At 40.0% G+C, this 15,753-nt stretch overlaps 1 protein-coding gene and 1 non-coding gene across 4 annotated transcripts; both read left to right on the top strand.

Annotated features, from left to right (window-relative positions):
* Nucleotides 1–31: 31 nt before the first annotated feature.
* Nucleotides 32–15,753, top strand: RBMX (RNA binding motif protein X-linked). Of its 3 annotated transcripts, XM_042807092.1 has the most exons (11): nucleotides 32–115; nucleotides 1,504–1,630; nucleotides 1,831–1,937; nucleotides 7,264–7,435; nucleotides 8,523–8,639; nucleotides 9,028–9,142; nucleotides 9,255–9,380; nucleotides 9,453–9,556; nucleotides 10,055–11,301; nucleotides 12,217–12,306; nucleotides 14,738–15,753. In XM_042807092.1, exons 2-9 carry the CDS (start codon nucleotides 1,522–1,524, stop codon nucleotides 10,360–10,362), a joined length of 1,158 nt encoding a protein of 385 aa, XP_042663026.1. In that variant the 5' UTR covers nucleotides 32–115; nucleotides 1,504–1,521; the 3' UTR covers nucleotides 10,363–11,301; nucleotides 12,217–12,306; nucleotides 14,738–15,753. The 3 variants fall into 3 exon arrangements, with proteins under 3 accessions (XP_042663026.1, XP_042663025.1, XP_042663027.1); XM_042807091.1 differs by having other exon boundaries at nucleotides 10,055–12,306; XM_042807093.1 differs by having other exon boundaries at nucleotides 9,468–9,556; nucleotides 10,055–12,306.
* LOC116963946 lies at nucleotides 1,689–1,761 on the top strand. The gene has a single exon (XR_004408476.2). It is a non-coding gene; the product is annotated as a small nucleolar RNA SNORD61 (small nucleolar RNA).

A 15,753-nucleotide genomic window follows, 5' to 3' on the forward strand; every position in this document is an offset into this window, starting at 1 on the left:
GGGCCCGCCGCCGCCTGCATCCGGGGCTCCAGCCGCCTGGTGACGTCAGCAGTATAAAGGCGCGCAGCGCCTTTGTTCGCTCCCATTGCGCAGTTGCGGTTCGGTAGGAGCGGAGGTGAGCGCGGCCGGGCGAGCTGTGCGGGCCCGGGGAGGGGGTGTGGGGGGGAACGGGGCCCTGCGCGGCGGGAGCGGGTCGCGGCAAGCCTGGCTTGGGGGTGAGGGGGCTGCGTTCCGCACGCCCGCCGCTGTGGGGGCCGGGCGAGGCGCGGCGGAGCCAGGCCTGTCCGCCTGGTCTGGGGAGGGAGCGGGGCGGCGGGGGGGGAGAGGGGGTGTACCCCAACCGCGTGTGGCGCGGTGGCCGCCATTTTAGGTGAGGGGGGTTCTGCTCGAGGTCCCGCCGCGCGGGCCTCCGCGGAGGATGCGGGCGGATTGGTTGGTTGTTTTGATTTTTTTCTTTTTTTTAAAAAAAAAAGAAAACAAGCGCCCGGAGGGCTGGGCGAGCAAGCTCAAAACGGGGTTGAGGTGGGCAGGTGGGGTTGGCGCCGAGGGGGTCGTTGGCCGCCGGATGGGAGAGCGCGGTCCCCGGCCGGAGATGTCCGCCATTTTGTGGAGGCGCCTGGAGGCGGCGGAGGGTCCCGGCGCCCCCCCCCCCCTCCCCGCTTTGCGGCGCGGGGCGGCCGCGCGCGCGCGCGCCCTGGCCCGGGGGCCGCTTTGTCCCCTCAGCGCCGGGGGAGCTGCGCGGGCCCGCCCTGTCCCTGCGGCTGCCGCCGGCCTTCCCGCCGCCGCGCCGGGGGCCTGCGGGCAGCGTTTGTCCACAGGCGCCAGGCGTTTTGCCAGGCACTTTGAGGTTTTGCTTTGTTTTCGCCTTTTTTTTTTTTTTTTTTTTTTTTTTCCCCCCCCACCGTCTTGAATAGTCGCGGCCTTGCTGTGTACAACTGCGGTGATGATTTGGTATCCGTTCAGGCTGACACGTTATGTAGGCCAGGAGTTTGGTGTAGTCTTGATGTACGTTAAATAATTCAGAGAAGGAGCTTAATTTGGAGTATTGACCAAAGATGACTTGAAAGTTAATATTTTGGTATTCTTTTGACATACTAAATAAACCTTTTGAAATATCTATGACAGGATTTAGAGGGAGTGCTAGGATTGCCATTAATGGCAAAAATACTGTAACCCTGAAAGAGTTTTCACATTCACCAATACCACTTGATCTTGAGCGTTATTAGCACTGCTTTGTTCCACTTTTTAAAGTTAACTTTATCGTTTTGAAATAGACTGTATAAGGTGAAGAAGTAGCTGAAGGCAGTACCAGTTGTAGTTGCTTCAGTCTAAAAATTGCAATTCTTAATGCTCTTTATACATCATATTTCTTAATTGATAACTTGCTCAAGAAAACTTGTTCCTACTTTTGAGGAGAGAAGGAATTTCTATTCTGTGAGGTAGTATGGAAGTCTCTGTTGCAGTCTTGATATTTTGTTAATAACAACCTTATGCTTTTAATAGGTCATTTGCAGAATCAAAATGGTTGAAGCAGATCGTCCTGGGAAACTGTTCATTGGGGGCCTGAACACAGAGACTAATGAAAAAGCCCTTGAGGCTGTGTTCGGCAAATATGGACGCATTGTGGAAGGTAAGAAGAAAAACCTTTCTATTTTAAGATAATAATAAAAATTAAAAGCAACAGCATAGCTGTGATGACTTTTTTGGCATTGATCATCTGAAATGATGGTGCTTTCACGTCCTCTAAGAAGTTCTGAGCTTAAAAGGTTAAATAAAGGTTAAGCGTTGCTGCCTAATTACAGGAGAGGTAACATGGCTTTATTTTTGCAGTCCTTTTGATGAAAGATCGAGAAACCAACAAGTCCAGAGGATTTGCGTTTGTCACATTTGAGAGTCCAGCAGATGCAAAAGATGCTGCCAGAGATATGAACGGAAAGGTAGGAATTAAGACCAGTTACATGTTGCTGTTGCTACTGACCAGCAGTATTGATCTTTGAGGTAAATTAACAGCTAATAAAAGTTGGAACAACAATGGGTTAGAACATCTTGAAGACAAGTCATAACTTCAAATTTGTCAAAATGTCTCTGTCTCTATGAAGCTAGAATCACTTTCTCCTGATTATGGATTTGACAGTAGAAAGTGAAGGCTGGCTGTCAGTTATACTGTCTTTTTTTTTTTTAACTGGTGATGGAATGCTGCTTAGTAGTCAGTTCTTCATTCTTGCATGTCTCTTATAACGTTTTTATCATGTTTAAATTGCAGTACTGTGTAAGTTACGGTTTAGGAAAGTGGCTTACCTGAAAGCTATTAATGGTTCCTTTAACGTGGGTTTAATGGACTTCCCTACTGTGGTGGAGTGTTGATGTGCTATCTGGTAATCCGTAGATAACCCTCCTACATTTGTGAATTGCATCAGCAATCTACTTGGCATGTATGAGGACTGTCTTGCCAGTTAATGTGAAATAGCTTTGCAGTTAGCCAGCAATTGAATTTGCTTGTTTACACCCTACAATGCAGTGATAAGACTTTAAGAGGAAACAGAAATTTAATGCATATGTAATGCCTTGAAAAAGGAAAACCGAAGACTTCGGAGCAAAAGTTCTGAGAAATACCAGGATAGTTTGTCAAATGATGGTAGGCTACTGTGATCTGTGCCTGTTCTGGCATGTGTTTGAAAAGCTAGGTGCAAGTTTGCAAGCAACTTAATGGTCAGCAGCTTATCTTCATAGAGGTGGTGTTGCTTTAGGCAGTAAAAACAATCTTCTCAGTTAACTTGAATTTCAGACTCTGCTCTTTCATGCATAATCTGAACGGTCATGTTAAGGTCACACTGCATTGGCCTTTCTTTAAGCAGCGTCTCTGAGATGCCATTCATGTAAGGTGAAGAAGCCTCTACTGATTCTGATTAACACTTGGGATTTTGATAATTGTCTTCTTAGCATAAGACATTGAAGTGGAAGAAAATGTCAGTCATTGCAGTCAGTAGGTAAACAATAACGAATATTTGCACTTTGGGAATGAGAAAATGAGCTTGTTGTAGTGTTCACAGTGAACACATAGTAAAACTTTCTTGTTTTGTGTTACAGCAGGCTTTCTGCTGTGTGTACTTAGTTTCTGGGTGCTTCAGGACAACCTCATGACAATATTACTTTCTTAGGAGAGTCACTTCCTTTTTAAAGAAGTTAGTAGGTTTTGTCAAGGCAGAGAGTGACAAGTCAGATAATGTCCTTGCTGTACCAGCCTAAGCATCCTTAAAGGTGCTTCTATTATTGAATTTATTTCTCTGTTGTGTAGTTTCCTACAGTTCTGAAGCCTTGTTCACTGCAGTTCTTAAACACTGATTTCCTCTGAAGTAGTTGTTACACTGAACCCTCCTAGAAGGTAACTTCAAGCATCAGCAATTAATTGACAGACTGAAAGGAGTTCAATCATTAATCCTAAGTACTTGTGGAGTGCAGCTTTCAAATGAAAATCCTTCTGAAAATAATCACCAGCTGTTGTAAATATTGAATGTTGTGGCATGTGTTTGCTTGGATTGGAAACATTCAGGAGAGTAGTGCTTACTAAAGTAGCTAAATGAGATTGAATGTTTGCGGCTGATGTGATGTCTACGTGTTCTGGAATGTACCATCTGCATCACTGTCAAGAAATGCTAGGAAGTTCTGCCTTGTGGATCATCTCTACCATGGTTTCTGTCTTCAACACTACAAATCTGAAAGTACCTTCATCATCTGCTTTGAAATATGAACAGCAAATAGCATATGAAAACAACATCCTCACTTGGGATTTGACCTAGAGTGACCTTTTTAACAAACATGTAGGTGCTACTGTGTATAGTTCCAGTTCTGTACTGGTCTAGCTTTGTTCAACCATGGATATGAAAGATGTGGAAGAGGTTCATGAGGTAGTCTCATCCTCATCTTCAGAAAGCCTTCTGGACAATAAATATTGCTTGTAACTCAAAAAGGCTGCATCCTAGATCTGAGAGGGAGTGATATTTGAGGCATGCTGCAGGAAGAGAACGTTGTAATAAATTAGTACTTGGGAAGTTTTTCTGACCATTTGGAAATGATGGATTGGAGTGCTCATGAGACTTTCAGGCACTTAAGAAGCATCAGCAAAAGCACTGTGCAGACAGACGATAGTTCGAGCAGCCTGTAAGGAGTGAGTTGACCTGTCTAGCCAGGGGGAAGAATTCTGCATCGCCAGTGTGTTTACTCATTCTGTCATTCTGAAGAAATTTGAAGTTGCAGCCAGTGGAAGAGGCTGAATTAGCTTCTGGAAGAGTGAATTTGCATTTGATTTTTTGCTTTCAAATGTTAAAAACGTACCCAATGTTTTACTCCTTTCTGGCTGGGGGGAAAGAAGGGGTTAATTGTATTTAATTCAAAAATGGGAAAAGCATAGAATAGTCCACGCTTGCTTGTTGAAGATTAATTTTCAGTCCTGCAGAAAGAGGTCAGAAGATAATGATTTTTTGAGTGGGGGTGGAGATTTTTCACTTAAATTACTTTCTCTACAGAATTGAATCAATGCTAGCATGTCTGAGCAAGCACCGAAGAAACACTAGTAGTAGCAAATACTAGCCTTCTTTAAGAGCAGCCTTAAATCACAGTAGTAGAGTCTACATTCTGGTGTCATGAAATGCACATACCTATCTGGACACAAGTGTGAATATTCCCAAGTCTGTAAAGGCCATTCCGTGCAGTAGGCAGTTCCTCATGATCTTGTGATTTTAAGTCCTGAAGATAAAATGGGTAATTAAAGAGAGGTTGTGACCTTAGAGGAAACATGCAGGACAAGCCAAAGATGTGATTGTGGTGTAGACCTGCCAAGCCAGCTGGACTTTTAAGAGGTTGGAAGCAAATACTACAATGCAAACAACAGTCTACACTGTACTCAGCGCTACAGAAGGTTACCTTCCTCTAATCAACAAAGTGTTTCCAGTTCTTTTGGTAAAGAAGTGATAGAATATGTAGAAACTCAGCCTGATAAGAAATGACCTTCAGTTCTTGAATATATTGGAAAAGAGGCCCACTTAATATGCCATCAAGGAATGTGCAGAAATCGTGGAGTCACTGCAGCCATGAACAGTAAAATGATCCATGGAAGAGGAGAGCCCTATGCGGTGTTAGGATGCAGTTTCGTGGAAGTTTCTGTAACAGTTTTTTCTGAATGCTTGATTTCTGCCCCACTCCCAAAACTACCCAAATTTAATTCATCTTTTCTGTTTGAACGTTGTACAGTTTGCAGGACAGTTTTCTAATTGTTGGTCAAGGTTCCCTGGCTCACCTTACAAAACTGTATAGATTGCTCATTCCATATACAGGAGTTGTTATGATTGCCAATCTATTATCCTTAAATGACTCGTATCTTAAATTACTTTCCTGCTTTTTAGCACCAAGGTGACTTCATTTTATGGTGCCCATATCATACTAAAAATGCTACTGTAACACTCTGATTCAAGGTTATAAACCAAATAATGAGTGTTCATGTTGACAGCTGGTGCTTTGGTCTCACTGAAAAAAATTCCTTTTTCTGAGATGGCTTGTGTGAATTTTATCTGCTCAGTGAGATGAGACATTTCTTTGAGCTAAGAACCTATAAAATGAAGTTGTCCCCTCTGCTTTAAAATAGGACAAACTTTGACAAGTATTTTCTGGTTAACCAAAAAAAAAAAAAAAATCTTCTTGGACCTAAATGCAAGGTCTTTCTGGACTTATCTTTTGCCTAGGTAAGATGCATAAGTGCAAGGCAGAAGGAAATAGGAGGAGAAATGATAAGGAAAACTATACCTTCTATATAAAAAAGGAAATAAGTTGGACCTAGCATCCAGGTTTTCAGAACCCATGCTAGCAGAAGGGGATGATGTTTGGTTTCCAAACTTCAGACAGTCAAGAATCTGCTATGAAATTGAGGACGGCAGTGGTCATGGTGGCAAAGCTTAAGGCTTCAAGCCCACTGTTGCTCTTTTGAGAAGGATGACTGAGACAGATGAATGATGATGTTGGCAAAATAACATGATACAAATTGAGAAGTTCCAGTGATTAGAGGTAGTGCTCCTGGAATGTTGCAGCTTGTCAGGCCAAAAGGCATTTTGAGGAACCTTCCATAAGTAAAATATTTTTTACTAAGTCAAAACTGAGACCAATATGATTTTGCTAGTATTCCTTAACTCTTTTCCTCAGAATGGATCAAGCTGGACCTGTGGATATGCTATCAGCAGCTCAGAGTAAGACATTAGTAGCGGTCATATTCTTGTTCATTTATTGCAGCAAAGTAGTGCAATATTTAAGTCTGCTAAAAAGGCAAATAACTCATGTTTGCCAGGATATCTGTGCAGTAACCTAACTTCAGTGGAGCTTGTGATCTTGGCTCTGCTATAATTAACTGAAAGTGTTGTTTGTGAAATATCACACAAATTTGATTAATTAGTTTAGGTACTCGATGTCTTACCACTTAGTCATGTTTGAAGGTATAACAATTGGCTGCAGAGTTCCTGTTACACAGGTCTATATTCCAGAAAAAGCGTCTACTTTTTTTTTCCTACCCCCCAAAAAAAAAAAAAAAAAAAACCAAACCAACCCACACAACAAAACCCTCAGACAAACAAACAAACAAAAAAAAAAACCCAAAACCCACAAAGCACCTCCACTCTGGAAAAGCAAGTAATAGAGTAAATTGTGACAGTCACCTTTTATGAAAACCCAGCTTGAAACAGTAGAAAAAGAGGGGTGAATTACCATACTTGGTCTGCTTTGTAGATGCTGAAATTACTTCTAAATACTTCAGTGATCACCGTTTTATCAGGACATCAAGAAAATGTACTAAACGGCCTCCCCATTGCCAGAAATCCCAACTGAAGCTAAGATATCTTCAGCTTAATCCTGTAACTACTGGCGCAGTCCTAGTTTGGTACAAAAGTCCGTGGCAATTGAAAGTAAATTGGAGATCATAAATCGTGTTTCATTTACAGAATAAATGACATGGGGCTGCCGTAATCATTGGACACTTGTGTTTTCACTGAAAGTCCTTTTTGATGCTGCTCTGTATTTTTTTCATCAATACCACAAGAATGAAGTACTGTAGAAATTAGGCCCAACATGCTGCTGAGTACATGGGGACTAATACTGAAGACTGAAATCAGTTCTAGAGTTGCTCTAACTTTATAAAATGGAAGCCCTATAATAGTGAAGCAAGAGGGGCTTAATTTAAGCAATACAAACATGACTGAGCAGTAAGTAAAGCAGCTTCTTCTTTAGTCATTAGATGGGAAAGCAATTAAAGTGGAACAAGCAACCAAGCCATCCTTTGAAAGTGGTGGCAGGCGTGGGCCGCCACCCCCTCCACGAAGCAGAGGTCCTCCCAGGGGCCTTAGAGGTGGAAGAGGCGGAAGTGGCGCGAGAGGACCACCTTCAAGAGGGAGTCACTTGGGTATGTATTTACCTCTCATTATATACTTGGACAACATACAAGACAATCCCATTGGAAGATGACAATAATCCTACTGGAAAAAAGTCAAACAGCTGAATAGTGCACTCCTTGTTCTTTATTAAAGTGATGAAATAAGATCTCAGCAGTTAGTCACATTTTTGATTAGTCAAGTACACCTTAAGAAAAAGCTTTCAAATATGAAGATTCCCTTCTACAACTAACACTCCACTTGACTTTTGGCTATGAAAGAAAAGCAAAACTCCTGCCCTGCACGTGAGAAAGGAAGCTTTCTGGTATTCAAGTTGAAAAAGCGATTCTCTTCCACCAGGGAAAGGGAACTGTCTTTCATTCTTGCTAGCAAGAGGTCTAAACTTAATAAATTCTAGGACTGATCCTTCCAGATCATAGTGGAAGTTAGGGAAGGTGAGCCTTACTTCTTGCTATAAAATTAGTAGTGTGTTGAGTTGAAGCTTTCTGAAGTGGAAGGATAGTACATTACTTGATACTGGATATTTTTTAAATTAAGATGTAGCTGCTTATTCAGAGACTTCAGTATCAAAACTGTTGCTTAAATGAAAAAGCAAGCAGCAGCTGAGGTATAACAGTAAAAGCTGTAATGCTGAAAAAAACCTGCAAATAGTGAAAGCTCCTGTCTTGAAGGGTCTGTGTAAGTAGGTTCTACAGACTCTGTAGTGCCTCTGTTCCCTCTCTGTGTAGGATCTTCTCTAGTACATCTTCCCAGGTGGCTCTTGTCTTCTGAGAACAGTAACTTGAGCATTTAAGCTGTGATTGATTACAGATATCAGCTGTCTTTCTCCCTTGTGTCACACCCTGTGGCTTTTGGATAAGTTCTAAAAGACAGTTCTTGACAGGATCTTAGGCTGTGGAGAGTTAACTTGGGCTCACAGTTCTGCCAGCAGCATCTAGCAGTGGTCAGAGCACAAGAGAAGGCTTTGAGGTCTAATTTTAGAGGTTTAGTGTTGAGCACATAGCAGTAATAACAGCACCTAGGTTATTGTAGTTTAGGCTTTAGGGTCATTCAGGCGAATATCATAGAAATAAACTGGTTCATGGCTTATCCTTCTAGGGTCTTCTCGAGGGCCACTTCCCATGAAGAGAGGGCCACCTCCACGAAGTGGAGGCCCTCCGCCTAAAAGATCTGCACCTTCAGGACCAGTACGTAGCAGTAGTATGGGAGGAAGAGGTAAGGACTTCCTGAATGATTTTTGTTGCTTGGTCACCTTTATAGCACCTTAGTCATTCTTCAGGGACTGTTGCAAGTCATTGATCCTAACTGGAATTCACTGTGGGATGGTATATTGTTTTTCTAATCTATTGGTCCTCTTCATACCAATATAATCTTGTAGCTAGCTGTTTGGAACAATTTGGTGTGATTTGATTAATATGTTCCTTCACATACTGCTTTAAAACTGTACAAGGCAGAAATGTAAAGTATTATAAATGTAGGCTACCAGGATGCTTAGCTATAAATGTAAAAAAAATAAATAGCTATAAACAGTCTGCTGATACTTGTCTTGGAGTTTTCTGTGTGGAAAAATGCTAGTTAAAAATTTTGTGCTGTTTCTCTTAAGCTCCTGTGTCACGTGGAAGAGACAGTTACGGTGGTCCTCCACGCAGAGAACCGATGCCATCACGAAGAGATGTCTACATGTCTCCAAGAGATGATGGCTATAGCACTAAAGATGGGTAAATTATTCTACTAATTTAGTTTGACCTTTTTTTGTTCAGAGAAGGATTTTGATCCCTGATGTTTTGAGGTGTGACATACGGCTAACATCTCAACTCTTGTTCTTTGTAGTTACTCGAGCAGAGATTATCCTAGTTCCAGGGACACACGGGACTACGCACCACCTCCACGGGACTACGCGTATCGTGATTATGGTCATTCCAGTTCACGTGACGAATACCCCTCCAGGGGATATAGGTACCTACTGTTGGATTTTTCTCACATTTTACTCTTGCTGTGATCTCACTGATTTGTACTAAGTCTTAGTAGTCTTTCCTCCTATAGCGATCGTGATGGATACGGTGGTGGACGTGACAGAGACTACTCAGATCATCCAAGTGGAGGCTCCTACAGAGATTCATATGAGAGTTATGGTAAGAACCTATTTTGAGGATCATGTAGTAATCTGTACAAATGTCATAAAATCTGACTTACTAGATTGCTCGTGTTTTAGGGGGAAGTGGCACACTTTTTTCCCCTACAGTGAAAGTGCAGTTGTTGGTTATCATTTGATCATCTTGTTAAATAAGCTATAAGCTAAAGAAGCAGAGTCTACAGTTCAGAATTGCAACTATCTCTGGAAAATGTGGCTGTTTCTTCTCTAAAATAACAAGCTGTTCTGGAATACCCAGTAAAGAGCCTGCCTGAATAAACACCGTCTTCATTCCTTCAGAGTCTTTAAAATCCACTCACTGCCTGATACGCAATCCCCACTTTAAATACCATTAATGTGGCAGATTATATTAAGAACATCTCGATACGTTCAAAAGAGTAGCAGTAAACATTTAAATACAGCAATTCTGTAAATTCAGATTGAAATTGTTCTATATAACTTATGGTGTTGCCATATTACCTGACCATTGACCCTGCAGGTAACTCACGTAGTGCTCCACCTGCACGAGGGCCCCCGCCATCTTATGGTGGAAGCAGTCGATATGATGATTACGGCAGCACACGAGATGGATATGGAAGCCGAGAAAGTTACTCAAGCAGCAGAAGTGATGTCTACTCAAGTGGTCGTGATCGTGTTGGAAGACAAGACAGGGGTCTTCCCCCATCCATGGAAAGGGGCTATCCACCTCCTCGTGATTCTTACAGTAGTTCAAGCCGCGGAGCCCCCAGAGGTGGTGGCCGTGGTGGAAGCAGATCCGATAGAGGTGGAGGCAGAAGCAGATACTAAAAACACTCTTAAACTTTTGGACCAAGACAGATTACTTCTCAAAAAAAAAAAAAAAAAAAATGGAAGTTGTTCTATCTTTACTACCAGAGGACTACTAAAAGGAAAAGTTGTTTTTACCTTTTTTTATTGTTGCCTGTTAAGTTTCCCCTCCATGACTTTTATGCTTTTGTGAGGAAAAGTTAAACCAATGTTTAATTTCATTTCAAAATTGTTAACATTTCTTTCAAAAAGCAGATGTTAAATGTATAAAACTTGAGCTGTGTACTAGTGTTGTAATTTTCAAAGTAAAGTTTCCCTGAAATGCCACACTTCCATCTGATTTTCCTCATGAATGGAACAAGCAGTTCTTAAGATCTTCCACACAACATCCAACCATCTAACATGGAGATGGATTGTTCTACATGTTCAGCATCTCATTCTTAAACAAAGTATTGCTTGTGATTTGGAGGGTGGTGGGGATATTCCACACAAAATGCAGTTGTGCCTAGAATTTGAAGTCACAATGTTCACAGTACAAAATGCCTTCAGATCCTTGTGTAAAGAAAAATAGAGGATATCATTCACTTAACCCAAAAAAGCAAGTGGATAATACTATTTTCTGCCTTCCTACTGTTTCATGGGGAGTTTGAAAAGATCTCCCCTCCAAATAAATCATGTACGTGTAAGTCAGCTACAGAATACTGTAAAAATAAAAAAAAATTGACCGGTTCCATCAAAGAAGCTGCAAAACGATGCTTACTCATACTGTTTCAAATTTTTGCAACTCTGTAGTGTTTCACTTTTAAAGGAACATCTTTGATTCCAAAGGAGAAAATAAGATAAGCAAAGAAGTCTTTCTCTCCAACTTCTCAAAGGCTTATGGCTTCATAAAAACAAGTGAATCTTTCAGCATTCCACAGCTGATTTAAAGCATCAAATGCCTGTGAAACAGCAAAGATGGTAAGCAAAGCAAACTAGTTTTTCAGTCTAAGTCAAAATTGAACCAAATTATCTTCCTCTAGTACAGTAAGACAAGCTGCACGTCATGGCAATGGAAGTGCTGTCTAGATTAAAAAAAAAAAAAAAAAAAAGAAAAACTCCAATACGTTAGAAGTTCTCCAAATTCAACACTAATTCAACATTTCTTCTTGGATAAAAGCATTTATGGCACCAATTTTGAAACTAAAGACATAATGCAGCTCACTGTAGACAGAATATTGCCAAGTAGGGTTGGGAGGGGGTATTTTGTGCCCAGTATCTTTCAGTGAAGATGCTTAAAGAGGCTGCATGTACCATATTTTAACAAAATTAAAGCCTTACGAAATAAGGAATTGGTTTAGATTTGACAAATATCAGCTCGGCTATTGAGAGTTTGAAGCAAGCCATTGCAAACTTGACGTTTAGTTGGATGCCTGACTCTGTTTAGTTTGACACTGCGTTACAGGGATATCTAGTACATGTGGCAGAACCTGTGGCAAGTTGTTATGACTCAGGTAAAGCCATGAAGTTCAAAAGATGCTCTTGAATATAGTAGACATGAAGACCTCCAACTAAAAAAAAAACCACAAACCCAAAAGCTTTGTACTACTGTTTAGTCCTCAGTAAATTTTGTCGTTCAACTTATGGATTTAACATGGCAGTGCACCATTGGAAAGGAATGAGAATCCATAAGCCATGCTACCTGTCACTAAGCCATTTCAGTCCATTCCAAGGCAGTGAATCCTCCACCACTTAAGAAAGAAGTAGTAAAACTTGCAACAGAATGATCTGCAAACCCAAGCCTGTGACTTTTTTGAAATGGGGGGAAGCACTATAGGTTGATTCATGCTGTAAAATGTACTTTTCTCAATTTGTTGTATCTTCTCTTGATTGCAGGATGATAACTTCTAGAAGATAGCTACAGAAGTAATGCTGGTTCATCTATATTGATGGCAGAGATAGGTGGTGCCTGTACCAATACATAAGGTAAATACTACGCTAGTGTAATAACTAATGAAGATTTCTGGTGGTTCTGTGTTTATAGATTTGGATGAATGTTGTTCGTGGCTAAATCATATTTTTAACTTGCTGTTTGAATTTTGGAGGAGGAGGTTTAAGTACACTTTTTAAGCCTACCAAGTTAGGAATGACAGTGAGAGGCTTCTCATCTGCAGAAATTGGTCCAATTTGGGTATTGGCTGTACATAAAATATAATTACAAATGTACTCTTAAGTCATGCTGCCAAGAGTACTTAGTTTAGGAATCTTTGTAAGACCAGACCATCAAAATCCGGATTGGAATAATAAATGTCAGTACAAACATTTAATCAGTCTTGCTAAATGTGTAGAACATAAAATTTAACGATTGTACTGAGTATAACCTTTGATTAGGAATTAATCTCTGAAGAGGTCCTTGGATTAAATTGCAGATTTACAGGCATCTCCAGAATTGTTTTAAACTTTGTAAGTCAGCTGTTGACTTGGAAGCCTACCCTATTAAAATTATTTTTCAAGTGCATGTAGGAGCAGCTGTCTTCAGACTTAATGCAGAAGAGTGATTGTCTCTTCTGTTTGTCTGGTAACTGACCAGGAAAAGAAGGTGATAGTGGCTGTCATGATAATACAGCTTTTTGGAAAACTTCTCTACCAAATAATTGTTACTTTTTTTTTTTTTTTTTTTTTTTTTCCTAAAAAAAAAAAAAAATCGCCAAATTGTGCAAAATCTGTTAAAATTTAGCATAGAGTGAAAGGTAAGGACAAATCCATTTTCCAAGGGGAGTAATTGTGTAAGAAGCATCTGTACTTTTTATGTAATTTTTTAAATAGTTCTCAAAGTACTCTGTAAATGTATGGACGTATTTTGCTGTTAGTTTAAAATACTGCTATTGAGAACCAGCTTTGAAATGGTGAAAAGAAAAAGCTGTAGTTGGTACAGTGTTATTCATCTGACACATGGTTACTGATTTCAGGGAGTTTCTATCTTGTGTGAAGTGTAGGTTCTATTGTATACTGTGTGATTTCTTAGTTGGCTTACAATTAATTCTTTTTAGAGTCTCAGCAACAGCAATTAAGAGCTGTGCAATGCCTTTGTCAGAATATGCCAGTAGTGCTCCTGATAAATTGCTGCCATTACCTTGATAAAAAAAAGAAAAAATATGCTTTTATTTCAGGGTAATGGATTGTATTTCAGATCAAATACAGGAGCATCATGAGTATTGTCTGTTCCGAGTCAAAGGATATAGTTAAATAAAATAATAGGTGCTAGCTCACTAACTTTTCCTGTCACATGATAAACTTTCAAACAACAAAATGTTACTTTTCTTATCTTGGTGTTCCTCTTAAGTGTGACTGTTTAAATATTTAAATCACAAATCCTACTGGAAAGAACACTGTTTGAACTACATGTGTCTCTTCAAAGATTAAAAAAAACCTAGCCTCTTTTCATTCAAAAACCACTGATGTCAGTCATATGGCACCAAAGCGGATTAGGGAAATACGTCTAAAAGTAAGCTCTTCTCCCTCATGCACCCCACCAACCTGTAAAAAATGAACAGAAGTCAATTTCTAAATGTATAGTTAGGGGCTGATTCAGCTCATGAATCCTCTAATAAAGAGGTGGAATACTGTCTTTAATATGCAGCATCCTAGTTGACTTTAAAAGGTTTTGCCAAATGTTTATATAGGTTGTGTCAGAATGTTTCTAATTTTTTTATATGTGTGTGCTTCGATCCTCTGTATTAGCTGGGAAGCTGAAGGTTAATTACTTTCAGCAAGTGAAAAAGCTTCTTACTTACTAGTAGTAGTGGGCCATGTTGTAAAAGATACTAAAGATAGAGGCACACTTTCTCAGCCTACTCTGCAGCTTATAAACATTTCCAAATTCTTAACGGGCATGGTGCAGGTGTTAGCTTAGGGAGCACTAAATGGAACTTAACTCATGGCAGAAAAGGTAATACTAACTAAAAAATACTGATGTAATTCTACTAATCCAGCAAGCTGTTTACCTTCTCTTGATCACAAGTTTTGCTCAATTTATAACACGTGATTATTTAAAGATTAGTACCAGTGTGTATACCAGTTTATGACAGGACTCTTGAATATCGTGCTTGAGATGGTCAAGAGCTAGTAGGATTTTTTCGTAGACAGTTTGGAGTGGGGATATGCACAGGAATTACAGAGCCTTTACTTAGTGCTTGCTCTGAAGACTGTTGTACAAGAAGTGTGCATTAATACAAGCAGTCCTCAAATTGTTTTGATTACTGTAGTTAGCTGTTGATGTACTTTCATACTGTTGGAACAAATTGAATACAATCCAAATGAATGCATTGTGTATATAAAAAGAATCACCTCAAATATGATTTAGCTTTTTTGTCTCTTGGTTTCTGAGAGTGCACTAACTTGCATTTCCTTTTTCCAGTTACGATGACTAGAAGAAGGCAGTACAGCAGTGGATATGCGTTGGAAAATCGAAGGATAACAAAAGACAACTGATTGAGCTTGACTTTTGAGCGTGGTGTTACCCACTATTTGTTTTAGAGGGTTGTGTTATTCAGGAGTTGCCTTTGAAAGTAGCACTACTAATCTGTTGACTATAAAAAAAATGTTCAGGTGGAAGTCAATTGCTGTCTGCCACAGCTAACATCTTCCAAGGGTCAAGAGTGAGCCTTTTTTTAGTCAGTATACATGCATCAGTAGATTCTGCAGCAGGAAAATATTCTGGGGTTGCCCTTTATGTAAGGTGCTTTCTGTTTATGCTGAGAAAAAGAGCAAGTTGTATGAAAGTGAGGTTTAGTCCTCCAAAATACAGAGGACTAAATTGTTACAAATAATTCTTCACCAAGAAACCATTAAAAGTTTTACTATATTCTTACATTAACAGTCTTATAATTGTCCAGGCCTTCTGGATGAGAGGAAGGAAGTGTTGATGTACTGAGACAGTATTAGTAATAAATCCCCAGGATAATTAGTGTTCTTGTACGTACTAGTTTCTTGGGAAATCCCAGACAGCACTGCATCTCTTGCAACAAGATGCTTTTTTTGAAACTTTGCCTTGGTTTCAATGCGTTTTTATCTTACATATATGTTGATGTGCCATTGTACATGCGAGGAATCCTCAGGCACCAGTATTTCATGTAGAAAATTCACCTCGGATTGAAGTACAGAAACAGTCATGGCTAATAAAGTTTTTACTGGCTTCTTCTCTGGTAGACATAAACTGATCTCATTTAAATAACACTCAGCTTGTAACAAGTAGCTAAAGAAGAAAAAGCATGCATCTCTTGTCTAGGGATTGAAAACTATGAGTTTTGGGATAAGAATATCACTTCAAACTTCAGTCATGGATTGCAGATTCTAGGTGTAAGTCTGCCTGTATGTAGTAGATGGGTAGAATTGCAGTATTTCCCAGGACTAATAAATTTACTGTTAAAACCA

This window comes from Tyto alba, unplaced genomic scaffold, assembly GCF_018691265.1.
Source record: "Tyto alba isolate M040663 unplaced genomic scaffold, T.alba_DEE_v4.0 Super-Scaffold_5, whole genome shotgun sequence".
In the NCBI taxonomy this organism is placed as follows: domain Eukaryota; kingdom Metazoa; phylum Chordata; class Aves; order Strigiformes; family Tytonidae; genus Tyto; species Tyto alba.